The sequence below is a fragment of the Giraffa tippelskirchi genome, chromosome 4, assembly GCF_054371585.1.
Source record: "Giraffa tippelskirchi isolate mGirTip1 chromosome 4, T2T-mGirTip1v1.2.pri, whole genome shotgun sequence".
Lineage (NCBI taxonomy): Eukaryota > Metazoa > Chordata > Mammalia > Artiodactyla > Giraffidae > Giraffa > Giraffa tippelskirchi.
The window spans coordinates 80371408-80390199 of record NC_137278.1 but is presented as its reverse complement, the minus strand read 5'-3'; the positions used below and the strand labels follow the sequence as shown (position 1 = coordinate 80390199).

Below are 18792 nucleotides of genomic sequence, written 5' to 3'. Positions count from 1 at the left end.
TGCCAAAAAATAGCAAGGAGAGATAAAAAAGACTTCCTCAGGGATCAGTGCAAAGAAATAGAGGAAAACAATAGAATGGGAAAGACTAGAGATCTCTTCAAGAAAATTAGAGATACCAAGGGAACATTTCATGCAAAGATGGGCTCAATAAAGGACAGAAATGGTATGGACCCAACAGAAGCAGAAGATATTAAGAAGAGGTGACAAGAATACACAGAAGAACTATACAAAAAAGGTCTTAATGACCCAGATAACCATTATGGTGTGATCACTCACCTAGAGCCAGACATCTTGGAATGCAAAGTCAAGTGGGCCTTAGGAAGCATCACTATGAACAAAGCTAGTGGAGGTGATTGGATTCCAGTTGAGCTATTTCAAATCCTTAAAGATGATGCTGTGAAAGTGTTGCACTCAATATGCCAGCAAATTTGGAAAACTCAGCAGTGGCCACAGGACTTGAAAAAGTCAGTTTTCATTCCAATCCCAAAGAAAGAGAATGCCAAAGAATTTTCAAACTACCGCACAATTGCACTCATCTCACACACTAGTAAAGTAATGCTCAAAATTCTACAAGCCAGGCTTCAACAATACGTGAGCCGTGAACTTCCAGACGTTCAAGCTGGATTTAGAAAAGGCAGAGGAACCAGAAATTGCCAACATCTGCTGGATCATCAAAAAAGCAAGAGAGTTCCAGAAAAACATCTATTTCTGCTTCATTGACTATGCCAAAGCCTTTGACTGTGTGGATCACAATAAACTGTGGAAAATTCTTATAGAGATGGGAATACCAGACCACCTTACCTGACTCCTGAGAATCTATATGCAGGTCAGGAAGCAACAGTTAGAACTGGACATGGAACAACAGACTGGTTCCAAATCAGGATAGGAATATGTTAAGGCTGTATATTGTCACCCTGCTTATTTAACTTATATGCGGAGTACATCATGAGAAACGCCAGGCTGGAAGAAGCACAAGCTGGAATCAAGATTGCTGGGAGAAATACCAATAACCTCAGATATGGAGATGACACCACCCTAATGGCAGAAAGCAAAGAGGAACTAAAGAGCCACTTGATGAAAGTGAAAGAGGAGAGTGAAAAAGTTGGCTTAAAGCTCAACATTCAGAAAACTAAGATCATGGCATCTGGTCCCATCACTTCATGGTAAATAGATGGAGAAACAGTGGAAACAGTGAGAGACTTTATTTGGGGGGGCTCCAAAATCACTGCAGGTTGTGACTGAGGCCATGAAATTAAGACACTTGCTCCTTGGAAGAAAAGCTATGACGAACCTAGACAACCTATTAAAAAGCAGACATTACTTTACCAACAAAGGCCTGCCTAGTCAAGCCTGTGGTTTTTCCAGTAGTCGTGTATGGATGTGCGAGTTGGACTATAAAGAAAGCTGAGCACCGCAGAACTGATGCTTTTGAACTGTGGTGTTGGAGAAGACTCTTGAGAGTCCCTTGGCCTGCAAGGATATCCAGTCCATCCTAAAGGAAATCAGTCCTGAATATTCATTGGAAGAACTGATGCTGAAGCTGAAACTCCAATTCTTTGGCCACCTGATGTGAAGAGCTGACTCATCTGAAAAGACCGTGATGCTGGGAAAGATTGAGGGTGGGAGGAGAAGGGGACAATGGAGGATGAGATGGTTGGATGGCATTACTGGCTCAATGGACATGAGTTTGAGTAAGCTCCGGGACTTGGTGATGGACAGGGAAGCCTGGTGTGCTGCAGTCCATGGGGTCGCAAAGAGTCAGACATGACTGAGCCACTGAACTGAACTGACTCCTACATATAATGAAACTGGGAACCAGCCAGCCGAACTTCAGTTTTCTAGATTACTTACCCATTTGGGTTTCTTTCCAGCTCATTTAAAAGTGTGTGATCACAGTATTCAAAGACTAAATGCATTTTCCTTTTTCTCCTGAACACCTCAATGAGGTTCACAAGATTTGGGTGTTTTAATTGCTGCAAAGGAATTGAAATACAAAGGTTGGTGATTCATTTCTTGTAATAGTTTCTCCCGACCCCTTACAATTTTAAGAGCCAAAGGCTTTGCTCATCATTCTCTTTGCATTTCTTGTCAAGAAATTATTACAGTTACTCAAAAGAGAAACTACTCTTAGTAAGTACCGAAGAATCTTAAAGTTGGAGGAAAGAATTTATCTAATATACCGCATAGTAAAGGGTAACTAAACTGCTTGAATCTCTCTGGAGATAGCAAAGTACAACTTAAATATAAGCACTAAAATTAAAAATGCTTTATGAATTTAGTGGAAATTCTAAATATACAAGTTGTAAGATGATCTGAATATAGAACGGTAATGGAATTATTGAGTAAAAGACTATAAAAATCATCAATACCCATTTAGCTTATATACTGCCATAGATTTAATGTAAATAGCTGCATTTAAATCCAGCCTGGATTTTAGTGTTGGTGCTCAGAAAGACTAGATCTCAACCCTCGAATCTGAAATAACTGCATATTCTAGGAATCCCTATGGTTAGTCTGTGTCTAAATTTATCACATTTTCAGCTCTCTTCTTTGATTTTCTTGTTCTCTTTTATGCTGAGATGTTTAATGAGTTAAATTCAATCCCCAGACTGAAGTATTTCACAAGGCCGCCTTTCACAAGCATTTCACAATGTTGCAAATCAAAGGAAAAACCCCGATTAAGTAAGATAATATCACTAAAGTAAGTACATAATTTATCATCCAACCAGGGTAACTAGTATAAACCAGGACTGTCTCAGGCAAATCAGCACATGTGGTCACTCTGCCTATAGGTAAGGTGACTATAATTTCACACATGAACCAGTACACTTTTGAAAGAAAATGCTAGCCAGACAAAAAGGGATGCTAACCACACTGAACACTGGGACAGAAGCTATAAACCAGGACATCTGATCACTCCTATTTTAAGTCATCTTCCTGTTGTTTTCCCAGTACAGTAGACAAATTAACTTTCCAAACCTTAGACACCATTTACTCAGAAAGATATGCGGTATTTTGTATCTCATAGAAACTCAACAAATATTCTGCAGGCCCGGTAGAGAGGCTTAAAGTACCATGACTTGAACAGTATACTCTCTCTTATCTGTAAGCATGGCTTGATCAAAAAAAGAAAAAGGGGAAAAAAAACCCAAAAACCAACCAAGCAAAAAAAAAAACCAAAAAACCCAGAACAAGAAGTATCACCCTGTGACTGCGCCTGCTGCTCAACAGTGTGGGGAAAGGGAATGCATTGCACATTAACTATACACCCAGAGCACCAGATCAATTTGTTTCCTATGTGCTCCACCACCTAAAAGAGCAGAAAGGCTAACAGTGGAGGGAACAGGTCACGCAGGTAAGCCATATGCTTTGTGCTGAGGCAAAAACTGCAGATTGGGAGCTAAACAGTCTCTATCAAGAGTCAGGGATGCACAGATATTGCAGTTGGATGTGCCGGCAAGGTTTTCAGCTCTATCTTTGAGTAGATTGGCAATTTATATCTTCTTTGCAAATCAAATGAACTTAGATCAGAAAACAGTGACTTATGTAAAAAAAAACAGGTAGTAAGGAGGAGGAAATCAAAGGAAATTTAAGTAGCAGGAGTCTGTGAGGAAAGTAAGGTAGGTTTGTCATGGAAGGGATCTCTTCAGGGCGCAGGTGGGTGAAACATACCAGAGGCAGGAGAGACGCACCTTCTGAGAGCCATCGTGCTTAGTCGCTCAGTGGTGTCTGACTTTGTGCGACCCCATGGACTGTAGCCCGCCAGGCTCCTTTGTCCATGGGATTCTCCAGGCAAGAATACTGGAGTGCGTAGCCATTCCCTTCTCCAGGGGATCTTCCCAACCCAGGGATTGAACCCGGGTCTCCTGCATTTCAGGTGGATTCTTTACCATCAGAGAGCCATCACCGGAGACCAAAGTGAGTTGGAATCTGGCTATTTTTTACCTTCAAGTGCACCCTCAAATTGGACACTTGTAACCCAGGATGTGCTACCTGAGCATTAACTGTACTTGAAGGCTTGGTGGGAGCTGGTGCATAAAAAGCTTTCCTATAAGAAAACAACCCATTGCCAGGTTCAGACACATCCAGTTCATCTGTGATGAGCTGGCTGTCTGATCAGCACTCTCTCTCTGCTGGCCACGAGGTAACAGGGAACTGTTTTTAAAATCATGATGGATGTGCTCTTGAAAACTCAGTGCATATCAAGTCATATTTTAAACAAAATGCTAAAACTTTTTAGTTGAGGAAACCTGCTACAAATGTTTTTAAAGGGAAGAGAGTTTTATCTCCCTTTAAAAACAGGATTTCTGGGGTTTTCCTGTAAACAGGTGACACATGCCAAAAAGTAAAGGTTAGCTGTGTGTTCCTGAGGAAATCACAGTTTTGTTACTCAAAGTGTGGTCCACAGGCGAGCAGCATCTGTGCCATCGGGGAGTTTGTTAGAAACACGGACTCTCAGGCTGGCCCCAGACCTGGACTCAGAATCTGCATGCCGCCCAGGTCCTCAGGGGACTCTGATGCACTGCCCTTTGTCCATTTCCTCCCGCATAAAATGAGGGGGTCGCATGAGAAGCATCTCTAAGCTCTCCTTTGGCTCTAAACGTGTCAGATTTTTAGGATAAGAAAAAATTTGCACAGAGAACTTGTGAATCTTACATATTAAATCCTATCAGAGTAAAAACAACGTAAAGACTTTGGGTAAAGCGTGTATATATAGCTGAGGGTGATAGTCAACGTGTCTAAGAATCAGTGGAGCTCAGGTGGGCCCAAACCAGATCGACGACTGTAGGCGCTCTGACGCAGCCCTGCGGGTCCCTCTGTACCACAAAAGGCCCTTTTAGTTGCTGGTTTATGGGGAGAAGGGCTTGGGTGGGGGTTGGGAGGAAAGGCCAGGGCTGAAGGGGAGGATAAACACTGGGAATGAGGGGACTTAGGACACTGAATATTTACCAACCGGAACGAATTTTTAACAATCAAAATTTGAACAATCTATAGCTGTACTCTGATATTACTTAAAGATCAGAGTGGCCAAAGCCCAAAGTGATGATCTATTTACAGAGTTGCTGATACAGAGGTATTTAAGTCCAACAGGAAAAAAAAAGTCACTTTAAAATTCTTTGTAATTTTGGCATACCCGTTTGGTCCAGTACCGTGATATTACAGATGTACAGAGGAAGTTAACCTACCTTTAACATGCGTATTTCTCTTAGAGCTATTTTCTTAACGACAGGATCATCTTCGGATTCCACAAATTTTTTAATAGCTACCACTTGTCCCGAGGTTTTGTTTCTGCATTTGAATACAACCCCATAAGACCCCTCCCCAATCTTAGCTAATTTTTCATACTTCTCCATTGGTGTTGAAGTGATTTAAATTTCTGTACTGATTGGCTTGCAGCGCAGTGTTGCACCTGGAAAATAAGATGGCTTGGCTTAATCACTTTACCAAGGATAGGGCTCTCACAGTTTACCACCTAAAACTAATTTGCCCTGGATGCCAAAGGTTTATTTCCATTTAACCTTAAATACACTAAAAAATATCTGGAGATTGTTTTGTTAATTCAGTTAAGTCCTGTGTAGTTAGTCCAGCTACTGCAAAGATTCTACATATGTTTCTTATCATGGGTTTGTGTGTACTGCAGCTGAACTAAAAGAATTTGTGGAAAGAAATCTTATCCAACCTACTGTTGTCATTATCCTCAATAAAATGTTTAAAATATGACGCTGTAAAACCCAGCTGAAGGAACACCGCTTACTCTGGTGTATGGTGTTTATCTTTCTGGTCCTATTTCAGGTCAATACTGCAGACTAGAAAGAGTGGGACCAGGACATGGTATCGCTACAAAGTGCTCTACTGCCACCTGGTGGATAGAAGAGAGACAGCTGCTGAACAAAGCGGCCATTAGAAACAAGAACAGAAGCTTTCTCGAGTATCCTTGATTGCCCCTAGCTTTTATACGTATGAAGGAATGGATCCTTAAATTCTTAGATCCTAAGGAAAATAATAAAAAAGCGCAAAAATTAAGGCAGCTCTAATTCTTCATGAATGCTTTCATATCCATAGAGACTTCTATGAAAATACTAGCTTTGATTTTTCTGTCTTGCATCATACCTCCACCAATTTTGTGGTAACTGGTTGACAGGCTAAGTAACACATGAAGCCAACATAATTAAATATATACATCTAGCAATTAAAGATACACAAATTCTAAATAGTCTCAAAAATCCCACCCCAGAATCTTGTTGATATAATCTCACAGGAATAGTTAGCAATTAAATAACATTGTTCCATGCAAATTACATCATCTGCACAAATTTTTATGAAGTAGGTGTTATTTTTATTCAATTATACAGATGAGAAAGCAGGCACAGTAAAGGTAGCATGGAATGAGAACTCAGGCAGTAGGGTTCCAGAGACCACAATTTGAATCACAACACTACACTGCCTCTTGATGAATTCAAAAGAACGCACAATTTGAAGAACCACTTTATCCAGATATTCAGATTAATAAAATGTCAAGTGAAAGAGTCAATCACTTTAAAAACTTCTCATGTTTCTATAAGCAAGGTGAAAAGACAGCCTTCAGAATGGGAGAAAATAATACCAAACGAAGCAACAGACAACAATTAATCTCAAAAATATACAAGCAACTTCTGCAGCTGAATTCCCGAAAAATAAACGACCCAATCAAAAAATGGGCCAAAGAACTAAACAGACATTTCTCCAAAGAAGACATACAGATGGCTAACAAACACATGAAAAGATGCTCAACATCACTCATTATTAGAGAAATGCAAATCAAAACCACAATGAGGTATCATTTCACACCAGTCAGAATGGCTGCTATCCAAAAGTCTACAAGCAATAAATGCTGGAGAGGGTGTGGAGAAAAGGGAACCCTCTTACACTGTTGGTGGGAATGCAAACTAGCACAGCCACTATGGAGAACAGTGTGGAGATTCCTTAAAAAACTGGGAATAGAACTGCCCTATGATCCAGCAATCCCACTGCTGGGCATACACACCAAAGAAACCAGAATTGAAAGAGACGCGTGTACCCCAATGTTCATCGCAGCACTGTTTACAATAGCCAGGACATGGAAGCAACCTCGATGTCCATCAGCAGATGAATGGATAAGGAAGCTGTGGTACATATACACAATGGAATATTACTCAGCCATTAAAAAAAAAAACACATTTGAATCGGTTCTACTGAGATGGATGAAACTGGAGCCCATTATACAGAGTGAAGTAAGCCAGAAAGAAAAACAACAATACAGTATACTAATGCATATATATGGAATTTGAAAGATGGTAACGATAACCCTATATGCGAGACAGAATAAGAGACACAGATGCATAGAACAATTTTATGGACTCTGAGGGAGAAGGTGAGGGTGGGACGTTCTGGGAGAATAGCATTGAAACATGTATATTATCATATGTGAAACAGAACACCATTCCATGTTCGATGCATGAGACAAAGGCTCAGGGCCGGGGCAATGGGATGACCCAGAGGGATGGGATGTAGAGGGAGGTGGGTGAGGGGTCCAGGAAGGGGAACACATGTAAACTCATGGCTGATTCATGTCAATGTATGGCAAAAACTATTACAATATTGTAAAGTAATTAGCCCCCAACTAAAATAAATAAATTTATTAAAAAAGAAAAAATTCTCATGTTTCAAATGAGTACACTTTTTTTTTTACTTCACTATTATTGTCTTTTCCATCTAAAGATTATCTCAGTGGAGAAAGAAATCATCTACTCTTGCTTGCAACCATAAAAATACACAACTGGGAAAAGTATTTAAGAGGTAAAGGAGTACTACCTTTTAAAAATTTGCGCTTTTACAAATGCCATTTCTTTGTTGTTGTTTTTTATTTTATTTTCTCTTATAAAAGGAGGAAAACTTAAGCACACACTCAAGTAACACGTGGAAAATCCATCACAGGTTATAGTCTGAAAACTCTGTTAATTACGCTGTATTTAAAAATAGGTATTATTGAGACTTCCCTGGTGGTCCAGTAGCTAAGATTTCACACTTCCAATGCAGGGAGCCTGGGTTCAATCCTTGTTCAGGGAACTAGATTCCACATGCTGCAACTAAGAGTTCGCATGCCACAACTAAAGATCCTGCATGCTACAACTAAAAAAAATCCCGCATGCTTCAACAAAGATCGAAGATTCCATGTGCTGCAACTAAGACTGAGCACAGCCAAATAAATAATCAATAAAACAAATATAAAAAATTTTAAAAATAGATATTATTATCTTAAAGGCATTTAGGTATAAGCATGCATACATTTGTCTTTCTGTAGCCAAGTAAAGGGCTCCCCTGGTGATTCAGTAGTAAAGAATCTGCCTGCAACGCAGGAGACATGGATTCGATCCCTGAGTCGGAAGATCCCCTGGAGAATGAAATGGCAACCCAGTCCAGAATTCTTGCCTGGAGAATCCCATGGACAGAGAAGTCTGGTGGGCTACAGTCCATGAGGTCTCAAGAGTCAGACATGACTTAGCAACTAAACTATCAACACCAGCTAAGTAAAGGGTGATTGGGAAGAGGAGAGGAAAAACGGCAGTTGCTTTAGAAAGTTATTGACATAGAACATTGAAGATTTATGAATTTATGCCTACTTAATGAGCATTATGGTTACTGAGGGAAATTTTGAATATGCCAAAAAACTTAATTATGAAGTTTTAGTCTATGTGTTATTTTGTTTCCCTCAAGTAGGTGATCTGATCTACTGATCTGTGATTTTCCTTTTCTTTCAAGAGGTTCAGCAGCAAAGACTGCTCAGAGTAATATCTAGAGCTCTGTTACATCAATCAAACTGCTGAATACGATAACATAAAGCACCAGAAAATAGTACTTTTCTAGTAACATCACTGACTCGATGGACATGAGTTTGAGTAAGCTCTGGGAGTTGGTGATGGACAGGGAAGCCTGGCGTGCTGTAGTCCATGGGGTCGCAAAGAGTCGGACACGACTGAGTGACTGAACTGAACTGAACTGAGTAACATCCCCATATTATCTGTTTTCCAAAGCCCTTGTATGATCATAGGAGATGAATCTGAGTACATAGGTAGGACTTAGAACAAGGCAGGCATTCCACAAAGGAATTTATGGCTCTAATTCCAGCTTACTAGGACTCCAGAGTTTACAGAAGTGATAATTCCTATCTATGACATGAGGTTCAGGTCAGATATCTCACAGATGAACATCTCTACATGAATGGATAGAAACGTCTCAAAATCAATACATTCTAAATCAAATGTCTTCTTTCTAATCCTCTACTCTTATCCAAAGTTCCCAAACCTGCTCCACACAGTTCCTAAATGGCTTGTCAAGATATGCACAGTGAAGACTCTGAGGCAGCCAAGGACAGGGGCAGCAGCTTAAATGGAATCTCTCTCATGTACCTTTCACAAAGCCTCAGAAGTCAACCAAAGCAATAAAACCACATAAATCCAATACCCTCAACATTATAAGGAGACAGAGGAGTCCAAACTTAAATAGAAAGGTAAACACCCAATTCTGGAAGAGACACCTCTTGAGCTGCCCTTTTAAGCCCTTGCAGAGAGCAAAGATGGGAGTGGGGTGAGGTCTGGAAAAACTATAAAGAGAGAAGAGTAAAAAAAGGGCCTAAGATAGACTTAGCATCACTCCTCAGAAGAGAAAATCACATTACAAGTGCAAAAAGTACTGAGAGTGTCCTGGCAGATCTGAGCATTCACTACAGGGACAAGACTTAGAAGTACAAGGGTATCCAGGAGGCACCAGTCAACGCGTCCTCCTCTTGGGGAAGAGAAGGGTCACAGGGAAGGGAGAGACTTATTCAGTCTTTGCTGGAGACTAGATAAGTGAAGGGAAAGAGAAACAAGAGGATAAATGCGCAATTCTGCAGGACAAAAGGGAATTCTAAAACGGAAGGATATGTAAACCTTCCTCCCACCACCAAGAAAAGCAAGCACAATCCATCAGAGACACTGCACTTCAGCACAGTGACATGGCAGGCTTCCTTGACCTAGGATGGCTGTCAATTACTGTAAGCCTAAACCTGCCCCCAAGAAATAAAATAGAAAAAAGTAATCTCCACAAAAAGCTATTAGTAGAAGAGAACAGAAATGAGAATAAAACATCTCAGCTGATAAAAATCATTCCAGGGAGTTCCCTGGAATAGTGCGTGCTAAGTCGCTTAAGTCGTGTCTGACTCTTGGCGACCCTATGAACTGTAGCCTGCCAGGCTCCTCTGTCCATGGGATTTTCCAGGCAAGAATACTGGAGTGGGTTCCCACTTCCTTCTCCACTGGAATAGTGATAACGGGATAAAAAATAGGTTGAGGGAATTCCCTGGCCGTCCAGTGGTTAGGATTCTGAGCTTTCACTGATGTGGCCTGGGTTCAACCCCTGGTTGGGGAATCGAGGTCTTGCAAGCAGAGCAATGCAACTGAAAAAATAAAAAAACAAAGGAACTTTCTAAAAAACTTAACCATGAAGCAGAAGAAAAGTAACACAATATCTGATTTAAATATCCTCTAACAATGATTTGGAGATAGAAAAAACCACTTTAGATTGCTCAGCAGTGAAGAACCTGCTCGCTATGTGGGAGACCTGGGTTCGATCCCTGGGTCAGGAAGATCCGCTGGAGAAGGGAATGGCAACCCACTCCGGTATTCTTGCCTGGAGAATTCCATGGACAGAGGAGCCTGGTGGGCTACAGTCCATGAGTTGCAAAGAGTCAGACATGACTGAGTGACTAACACACACACAATGTTGATAAAAAAATAAAATGATAGTTGATTTAACTCAGGAAAGAGACAGAAGAGAAAGAAAAATGATCTCAGAAATAGAGACTAAATAACAAGATGCCAATGGGAGAACAGAAATAAAAATTTGAGGAGGGGAATTAAAGAAAGGCAGACAAGCAGTTAAGAGGCTAAAAATGAGGGGGAAAGAAGGATGAGAGTTTAGAGAGACAGCAGCTGGAATGGAAGATAGGCAAAGAAGATACAAAAGTGTAACTAGAGTTCCTTAAGAAAGAAAACAAAATAATGGAATAGAATCAATATTTGAACTATAAACCAAGAAAAACTTCTGGAAATAAGATCTGAATGTACATATTGAAAGGGCTCATCAGGTAACTGGCTAACTAACTCAGAGCAACCAACTCAGATACATATTTGAATAAAACTATTAAGATAAAGAAAACATTCTCATAGCCTCCAGTCATAAAGACTAAATAATTTCAGTGTAAGAGAATTAGAGTGACGTCAAACTTATCAAGAGCAACATACAAAGCAAAGTGAGAATGCAGCAGCATTTTGAAGAAATTCAAGGGAAGAAAGTGAAAACCAAGGATTTCAACTCAGCCAAGCTGTCCTTCACGGTAATAGATAAGCAGTGCAAAACAAGTAAGAATTCCACTAATGTTATATTCATGAGCTCTTCTCAAAAAATCTGAGAGGATAACTTTCACCCAACCAAGAGTTGACTGGGAAAACTTCAGCAAAAGGATTTATAGTGAACATTTAATGTATTCAGTGTATTCAAAGACTCTGTGTACATTTAATGCATTCAAAGACTGAAACAAAGGGAGGTACAAAAGTGGAAGAATAATATTTAAGTAAAACAACTTGTAGATATTACAAGTTTTGATAATGTAGGAAGTAATGCAACTAAAAATTTGTTAAAAGAATGGGGGAAAAGGGGAGTAGAAAAACGTTCATGGATAACTGAACAGGTAGGAATAAAAAAATACATTAAGAAAAAACAAAAAACAACTGGGGGCTTCCCTAGGGACTTGGTGGTAAAGAATCCACCTGCCAATGCAGGAGATACAAGTTTGATCCCTGGTCTGGGAAGGTCCCACATGCCGCAGAGCAACTAAGCCTGTATGCCACAACTATAGCGCCTGTGCTCCAGAGTCCAGGAACCACAACTACTAAGCCCATGAGCTACAACTACTGCAACCCTCACGCCCTAGAGCCCACACTCTGCAACAAGAAAAACCACTGCAGTGAGAGGTCCACGCACTGCAATGAAGAGTAGCCCCCTCTCATCACAACTAGAGAAAGGCCCGCACAGTAACGAAGACCCAGCACAGCCAAAAATAAATAAATAAAAAATAAATAAATAAAATTCTAAAAAAAACTTGACAAAGGTTAAATAAGAAAACAAGGACTATGAGAATTTTTTTAAAAAAAGTATTAGTCTAGGGAATTCCCTGGCAGTCTGGTGGTTAGGACTTGGTGCTTTTACTGCCGTTTCACTTCCTGTCAGGGAACTAAAATCCTGCAAACTGTGCAGCTCTGCCAAAAACAAACAAAAAAAAAGCATTAGTCTAAGAGTGACTACTGAAACAAAAATATAAGCTTTCCAAAATACCAAAAGAAATTGAAAAAAATATAAATCTAACACAATACATAGAGAAACACAGAAAATTTTACATTCTGCACATAATAATTATAACATAAAACAATATGGCAGAATAGAAATGAAAATAAGTTGTATCAATAAATATGAATGGGCTTAAGTAATTTAAATGAGAAAAATTTTCAGTAGGGCTCACAAAACAAGATCCAGTTATAAGCTATATGCAAGAGACAAACCTAAAATAAAGTGATTCAGAAAGGTTAAAAATGAAAAGACAGGCAAAGGTATATAGGACAAATGGAAACAATAAGAAAGGAATTCGTGATCTTGGTATCAGACAAAGTAAAATTAAAGCTAAAAAAAGTATTAAATATGACAAAAGGGGGCAGTTTTTAATGCTTAGAGCAAAAATTCATAATGTAGATATAATAGTCTCAAATAACACAGCAATTACTGTTGTAAAGCAGAAACTCTAAGGCATGCAAGGAGACATGTATAGAAACAGATGAATAATGAGAGACTTAATACATCACTCAGTAAAAGACAAGGCAAGTGAACAAAAAATATGTAACTATGCAGAAGACCCAAACAATGTAACCAGTAAAGTGAACCTAGAGGAGAGATATAAATTTAATTTTATACTCTGATAATATGGAATAGACCTTCTTATCAAGCACACAGGGAATAGTCACAAAAACTGTTGTTTTGTTCAGTTGCTCAGCCGTGCCTGACTCTTTGCGATACCATGGACTGCAGCACGCCCAGGCTTCCCTGTCCTTCACTGTCTCCTGGAGTTTGCTCAAACTCATGTCCATTGAGTCAATGATACCATCCAACCATCTCATCCTCTGTCGCCCCCTTCTCCTACCCTCAATCTTTCCCAGCATCAGGTTATTTTCCAGTGAGTTGGCTCTTCTCATCAGGTGGCCAAAGTATTGGATCTTCAGCTTCGGCGTCAGTCATTATATTAAGTCACAAAGAAAGCATCAGGAAATCTCAAAAGCAGAAATATTATAAATAACATTCTGGTCAGAAAATATCAAACAAGAAATTGGAACAAAATTTAAAAACGTAAAATAAAAAAAGATCGTCTACCTAGAAATGAAAAAGTCTTCTATTAAATACCTCTTGGGTAAAGAGGGAAACATAAACTAAACTAATAAAATTAAAAAAAAAATGATTATGAAAATACAACATATCAAAATCTAGAAGATATATTTAAAGTAGTGGTTCTCTACTAGGGTTGGTTTTGGCCCCCAGGGGAATTTTTCAGGGTCTGGAGACATATTTTTATGAGTATGCAGAGGCCAGGAATGCTGCTAAACATTCCTCAAGGTGTAGGACAGACCCCTATGATAAACAACTATCTGATCTAAAATAATAACACGGTTGAAGTACCCTGTGATAAAGCAGTAAAGAGAAGAAAAGCCAGAGATCAAAACAAACATATAGAAAAAAGATAAAAGGCTAAAAATTAACAAATTAAGTTCAAAATTTAAAAATATAGAAAAGGAAATACAAAATGAACCAAAGTAAAGTACAAAAAGGGAAACAATAAATTAATAAACTGAAATAGAAATTAATAAATCAGAGAAAACAAAAAACAATAGATCTAATTAATAAACCTAAATCCTGGTTCCTTGAAAAATTTAAAATAAACAAATCATTACCTAACTTAATGAAGGAAAAAAAGAGAAATAACAACATGCAAAATAAGAAATCACAAGAGGGAATAACCATCAAAACAGAAGAATTTTTAAGAGATCATGAGACTACTTTGTAGGCATTTATGCAAATGAATGTGAAAACTTGGATGAAATGGATAATTTCCTCAAAAGACAGAGTTTACCAAAATTTGTCCAATTAGGGATTGAGAATCTAGACTGGTTTTAAGCATAGGAAATAGAGGAATTTTTTTTTTTTAAATCCCAACAGGAAAGCACAAGAGGTCAGACTTTGACGATGGTGGGGTAAAGAGATTGGCAAATTTTCTTCCTAAAATACAAGTATAAGACTAAGCAAAACTGTCCAAGAAACAAAAACAAAAATACAACAGTTTTAAGGATCTGGAAACTGAGTAAAAGCAAAAAGCAAATGGGGAAGTATTTATTTAGGATAAGCTGCTAGATGTCTTGAAGAAGGCAATGGCACCCCACTCCAGCACTCTTGCCTGGAAAATCCCATGGACAGGGGAGCCTGGTAGGCTGCAGTTCATGGGGTCGCTAGGAGTCGGACATGACTGAGCGACTTCCCTTTCACTTTTCCCTTTCATGCACTGGAGAAGGAAATGGCAACCCACTCCAGTGTTCTTGCCTGGAGAATCCCAGGGACGGGGGAGCCTGGTGGGCTGTCATCTATGGGGTTGCACAGAGTTGGACACGACTGAAGCGACTTAGCAGCAGCAGCAGCTAGAAGTCTACTGAAGAACAATGCAGGTCTGTGGCTTCTTGCCTGAGGCTTCCATCGTTCCCTCCTCTACCCCTGCCCCCAGTTCAATGAGTGCAGTAATAAGACCAGTGTGGACTGGCCAGGAGCCAGCAGCCTTGCTCCCGAGGGGATGTGTTTGATATACCTCAGATGATGAAAACCTGTGACAACAATGTCAGTGAAATTCTTATGAATTGATATGAAACAAATGAGAGAGAAAACAGTTTTTCAAGCCTGAAAATGTGGTTCTCATGCAGGTGAGGTGTAGACTAGCCAGCAATTCATGGGAAGATCCTAAAAATGAGAGTACCGTAGAGGGGCTAGATTAGTTTTCCACGCACGGGGAAGACCGAAGAAGGTCTTAAAAAAAGTTAAAGCTTGGTAGGTTGGAGGACTGATTGAATTTTGAATCCTCTCTCCAACCCACAGACTGATCTCCTAGAAGCAGTGAAAGACTTATGGCTAGAGATGTCTGAGTACCACCACTGCCCAAATTATTGGTGACCACTAAGCTCTGCAAGACAGTGGTGACTTCTAGAAAGCCATGCTGAAAAATTAACACACTGAATAGAAACATTAGCAGCCACACATATGGGAGGAGATGGACTCTGGAATACCCGCAGAATGCAAAAACAAAAATCAACCCATTAAAAAAAAAACAAACCCAGGGGAGAGAATCAGAATCCAGAATTTCTGGATAATATTTATCTAAAATATCCAGTTTTCAATAAAAAAAATTATTCAGCATGCTAAGAAAAGGGAAAGTGTGCCCTATACTCAGAGAAGAAGTCAATAAAAATGAATTCTGAGTGGGTGGATTTTGCTGACAAAGACTTCAAAATCAGCTATTATAAATATGTTCAAGTAATTTAAATAATGAAAGAAGAATATGAAAACAATGACTCAGATAAACAGAGAATCTCCACAGAAGAATGAAAAGCATAAAAAAGAACCAAATGGGAATTTTAGGGTCAAAAGATATAACTGAAATGAAAAATTTACTAGATGGATTCAGTAGCAGCTTTGAGATGGCAGAAGACAGAATCAGTAAATCTGATAACAGGTTAATAAAAAATGACCAGTTGGAAAGAGAGACAAAAGCCTTAAGATGAACAGAGCCTCAAGACACCTCTGGAACAAAAATCAATAGTATCAGTATACATGTAATGAGATTTCTCAGAAAGAGAGACTGAGACAAAGGGGTAGAAAATTACATTTGAAGAAATAATGGCCAAAACCTTTCTAAACATAATGGAAAACACTTAACTACAGATTCAAGAAGCTTAATAAACCCCCAAGTAGGATAAACACGAAGAGATCCATACTTAGATAAATCACAATCAAACTTCTGGAAGCCAAAGATGAAGAGATCATCTCAAAAACAGGGAGAGAAAATGATTCACATACAAGGGAACAGCAGCATGCTCACTGACCAGCTTCACCGGAAAAACAATCACAAAAAATCAGTAAAACAAAAAACTGGCTCTTTAAAAAGGTCAATAAAATTAATGGACTTTTATCTAGATGGACTAAGAAAAAAGAAGGAAAAATTACCAAAATCAGAACCACCCTACAGAAGAGGAAGATTAAAAGAGAATATTACGAACAACTTTAGGCAACCACATTAGACACCTTGGTTGACCAAATGCCTAAAAAGACAAAATATCAAACTAACTCAAGGAAAAATAGAAAATCTGATCACACCCTTAAAAAATAAAGACACTGAATTGGTAATTAAAAATCTACCTACAAAGAAAAGTCCAGGCTCAGATGGCTTCATAGATGAACTCTAGCAAACATTGAGAAGAATTAATATCAACTCTTCACAAATTGTTCTAAAAAATTGAGGAAAGAACATTTCCCAGCCCCTTCTGTAAGGCCAATATTAACCTTGATACAAAGTCAGAAAAAGAAATCACAAGAAAACTATAGATCATTATTCTCATAGATATAAGAATCCTCAACAAAATTAGTAGAAACATATAAGATGGACGTACGCCATGACTACAAAGGATTTATCTCAGGAATGTAAAGTTACTTTAATATCTGAAAATTAGTAATGTAAAATGAGTAATATGACAAAGGACGTGAGCATCTCAGTAGATATGACAAAAATCCAACATCCATTCACGATAAAAATCTCAACAAACTGTATTAGAAGGGAATTCCCTATAGGACATCTGTGAAAAACCTACAGTTAGCATCATGCTTAATCCTTCTCTCCTAAGACTGAAAAAAAGATGTCTGCTTTCACCACCACTACCTAACATTGTTTTGAAAGTTCTCATCAGTGCAATAAGTCAAGTAAAAGAAATTAAAAGGATGTGCCTCATGGCTGGGTCCAGGGATGGACCCAGGTCCCGGAAGTGAAAGCACTAATTCCTAACCACTGAACCACCAGGGAATTTCCAAAATATTTATAGCATCATTATTCATAGGAGTCCTAAACTGAAAGCAAGCCAATGCCCATCAATTGATGAATGAGTATCCATGCAATGAAATACCATTCATTTCATTCAATTCAAACTACCAGTAATAGAAAAGACCAAAGAAACTAACACAATACTATAAATCAATTACACTACAATAAAAATTAAAAACAAAATAGAAAGGAACAAAGTACTGATACATGCTATAATGTGTTAAACATTAAAAAAAAGAAAACATAATGCTACGTGAGAAAAGCCACACACACAAGAAGCACACGATTCCATTTACATGAAATTCTAGGAGGGTCATATGAGCCGCTGAGAAGGACACAGGATCTCCTCTGTGATACTTATGCCAAAAAATGGAAACCTGAATATAATTATGAGGTAATAGTAGACAAAGCCAAACTGAAGACCATTCTACAACCAACTGGCTTGTGTTCTTAAAATATCAAGGTCACAAAAGGCAAAGGTCAACGTACTGTTCCAGACTGAAGGAAGAGTGAAGACAAGCAAAAAATGAAATGTGATGTGTGATCTGGAATTTGGTTCTGGAATGGGGAAAAACGTAACAATAAAGAATCATCCTGGGATATCTGGTGAAACCTAAATATTGATTGTGGGTCAGATATCAGATTTCCTGATTTTGGTAATCTTTACTGAGGTTATATAAGATACTGTCCCAGTTCTTAGGAAATATACATTGAACTGTTTAAAGGGACATGAATGTCTACAATGTACTCTCAAACAGTACAGAAAATTAATATGCATATATATATATATACACACACAAAGAGAAAGAAAGCAATAAAAAATAGAGCAAAATGTAAACAATTAAAGGATATAAATATATAGGAGTTCATTGTACTATGCTTTCAGGTTTGAAATTATTATATCAAAATAGAGCTATTTTAAAAACCTATACATAGGGGGACTATAGTGTCAACTCACTTTTTTCTGCCTATCTAGTTCAATATCAGCAAAACATCTTTCTTAAACATCAATATAATCAGATATCATCCTTTCTCAAAAATGGCTATGGCTTCTACTGTCACAGAATACAGTTCAAACTGTAGTATGATATTTACAGTCCTTTCAACAATGGTCCCAATGTACCTTCCCCCCAGTGCTTCTCAGATTTTTCCCCAAACACTGTCAAGTCTCAAAGTCTCCGCTTACACTAACCGCTGCTTGGAAGGTTCGACCCCCAAACCCTTTTCATCTTTTGCAGTTCAACTCAAATGCCTTTTCTACTTATCATTTGCCTGATCCCCAAAGGCAAGCCCTTTCTCTCCACACATACTGAGTTAACAACTTCCCCATTCCTTTTTTTTTAACACATTATTTACTACACTTGAGGTACTTTGCCCACTGTCTGGCACACAGTAGGTGCTCGACCTGTCTGTTGCAGTCATATTGTAATTTTATTTGCTAACCTTTCCACTAAATATGTACTTTTCTGCTTTAAACAAAAGCAGTAATACATTTTGGTTGTTACCTGGGAAGGAAATCAATATTAAACAGTGAGACAGTTATTTGCAGTGAATAGAAGCATCTG

The 18792-nt window shown here is 38.6% G+C and overlaps 1 protein-coding gene across 2 annotated transcripts in view; it reads right to left on the bottom strand.

The window, feature by feature from the left end:
* CDKL4 (cyclin dependent kinase like 4) overlaps positions 1 to 18792 on the bottom strand; it is a 52794-nt gene that overhangs the window by 32866 nt on the left and 1136 nt on the right. The window contains exons 2-4 of one of the 2 annotated variants that reach the window (XM_081483205.1): positions 5756 to 5860; positions 5187 to 5410; positions 1852 to 1973 (exon numbers count right to left, since the gene is read on the bottom strand). In XM_081483205.1, coding sequence (XP_081339331.1) covers positions 1852 to 1973; positions 5187 to 5354 — 290 coding nt within the window. In that variant the 5' untranslated portion in view covers positions 5355 to 5410; positions 5756 to 5860. The remainder of the gene's footprint in view (positions 1 to 1851; positions 1974 to 5186; positions 5411 to 5755; positions 5861 to 18792) is intronic. The other variant, XM_081483204.1, reaches the window with a different exon arrangement.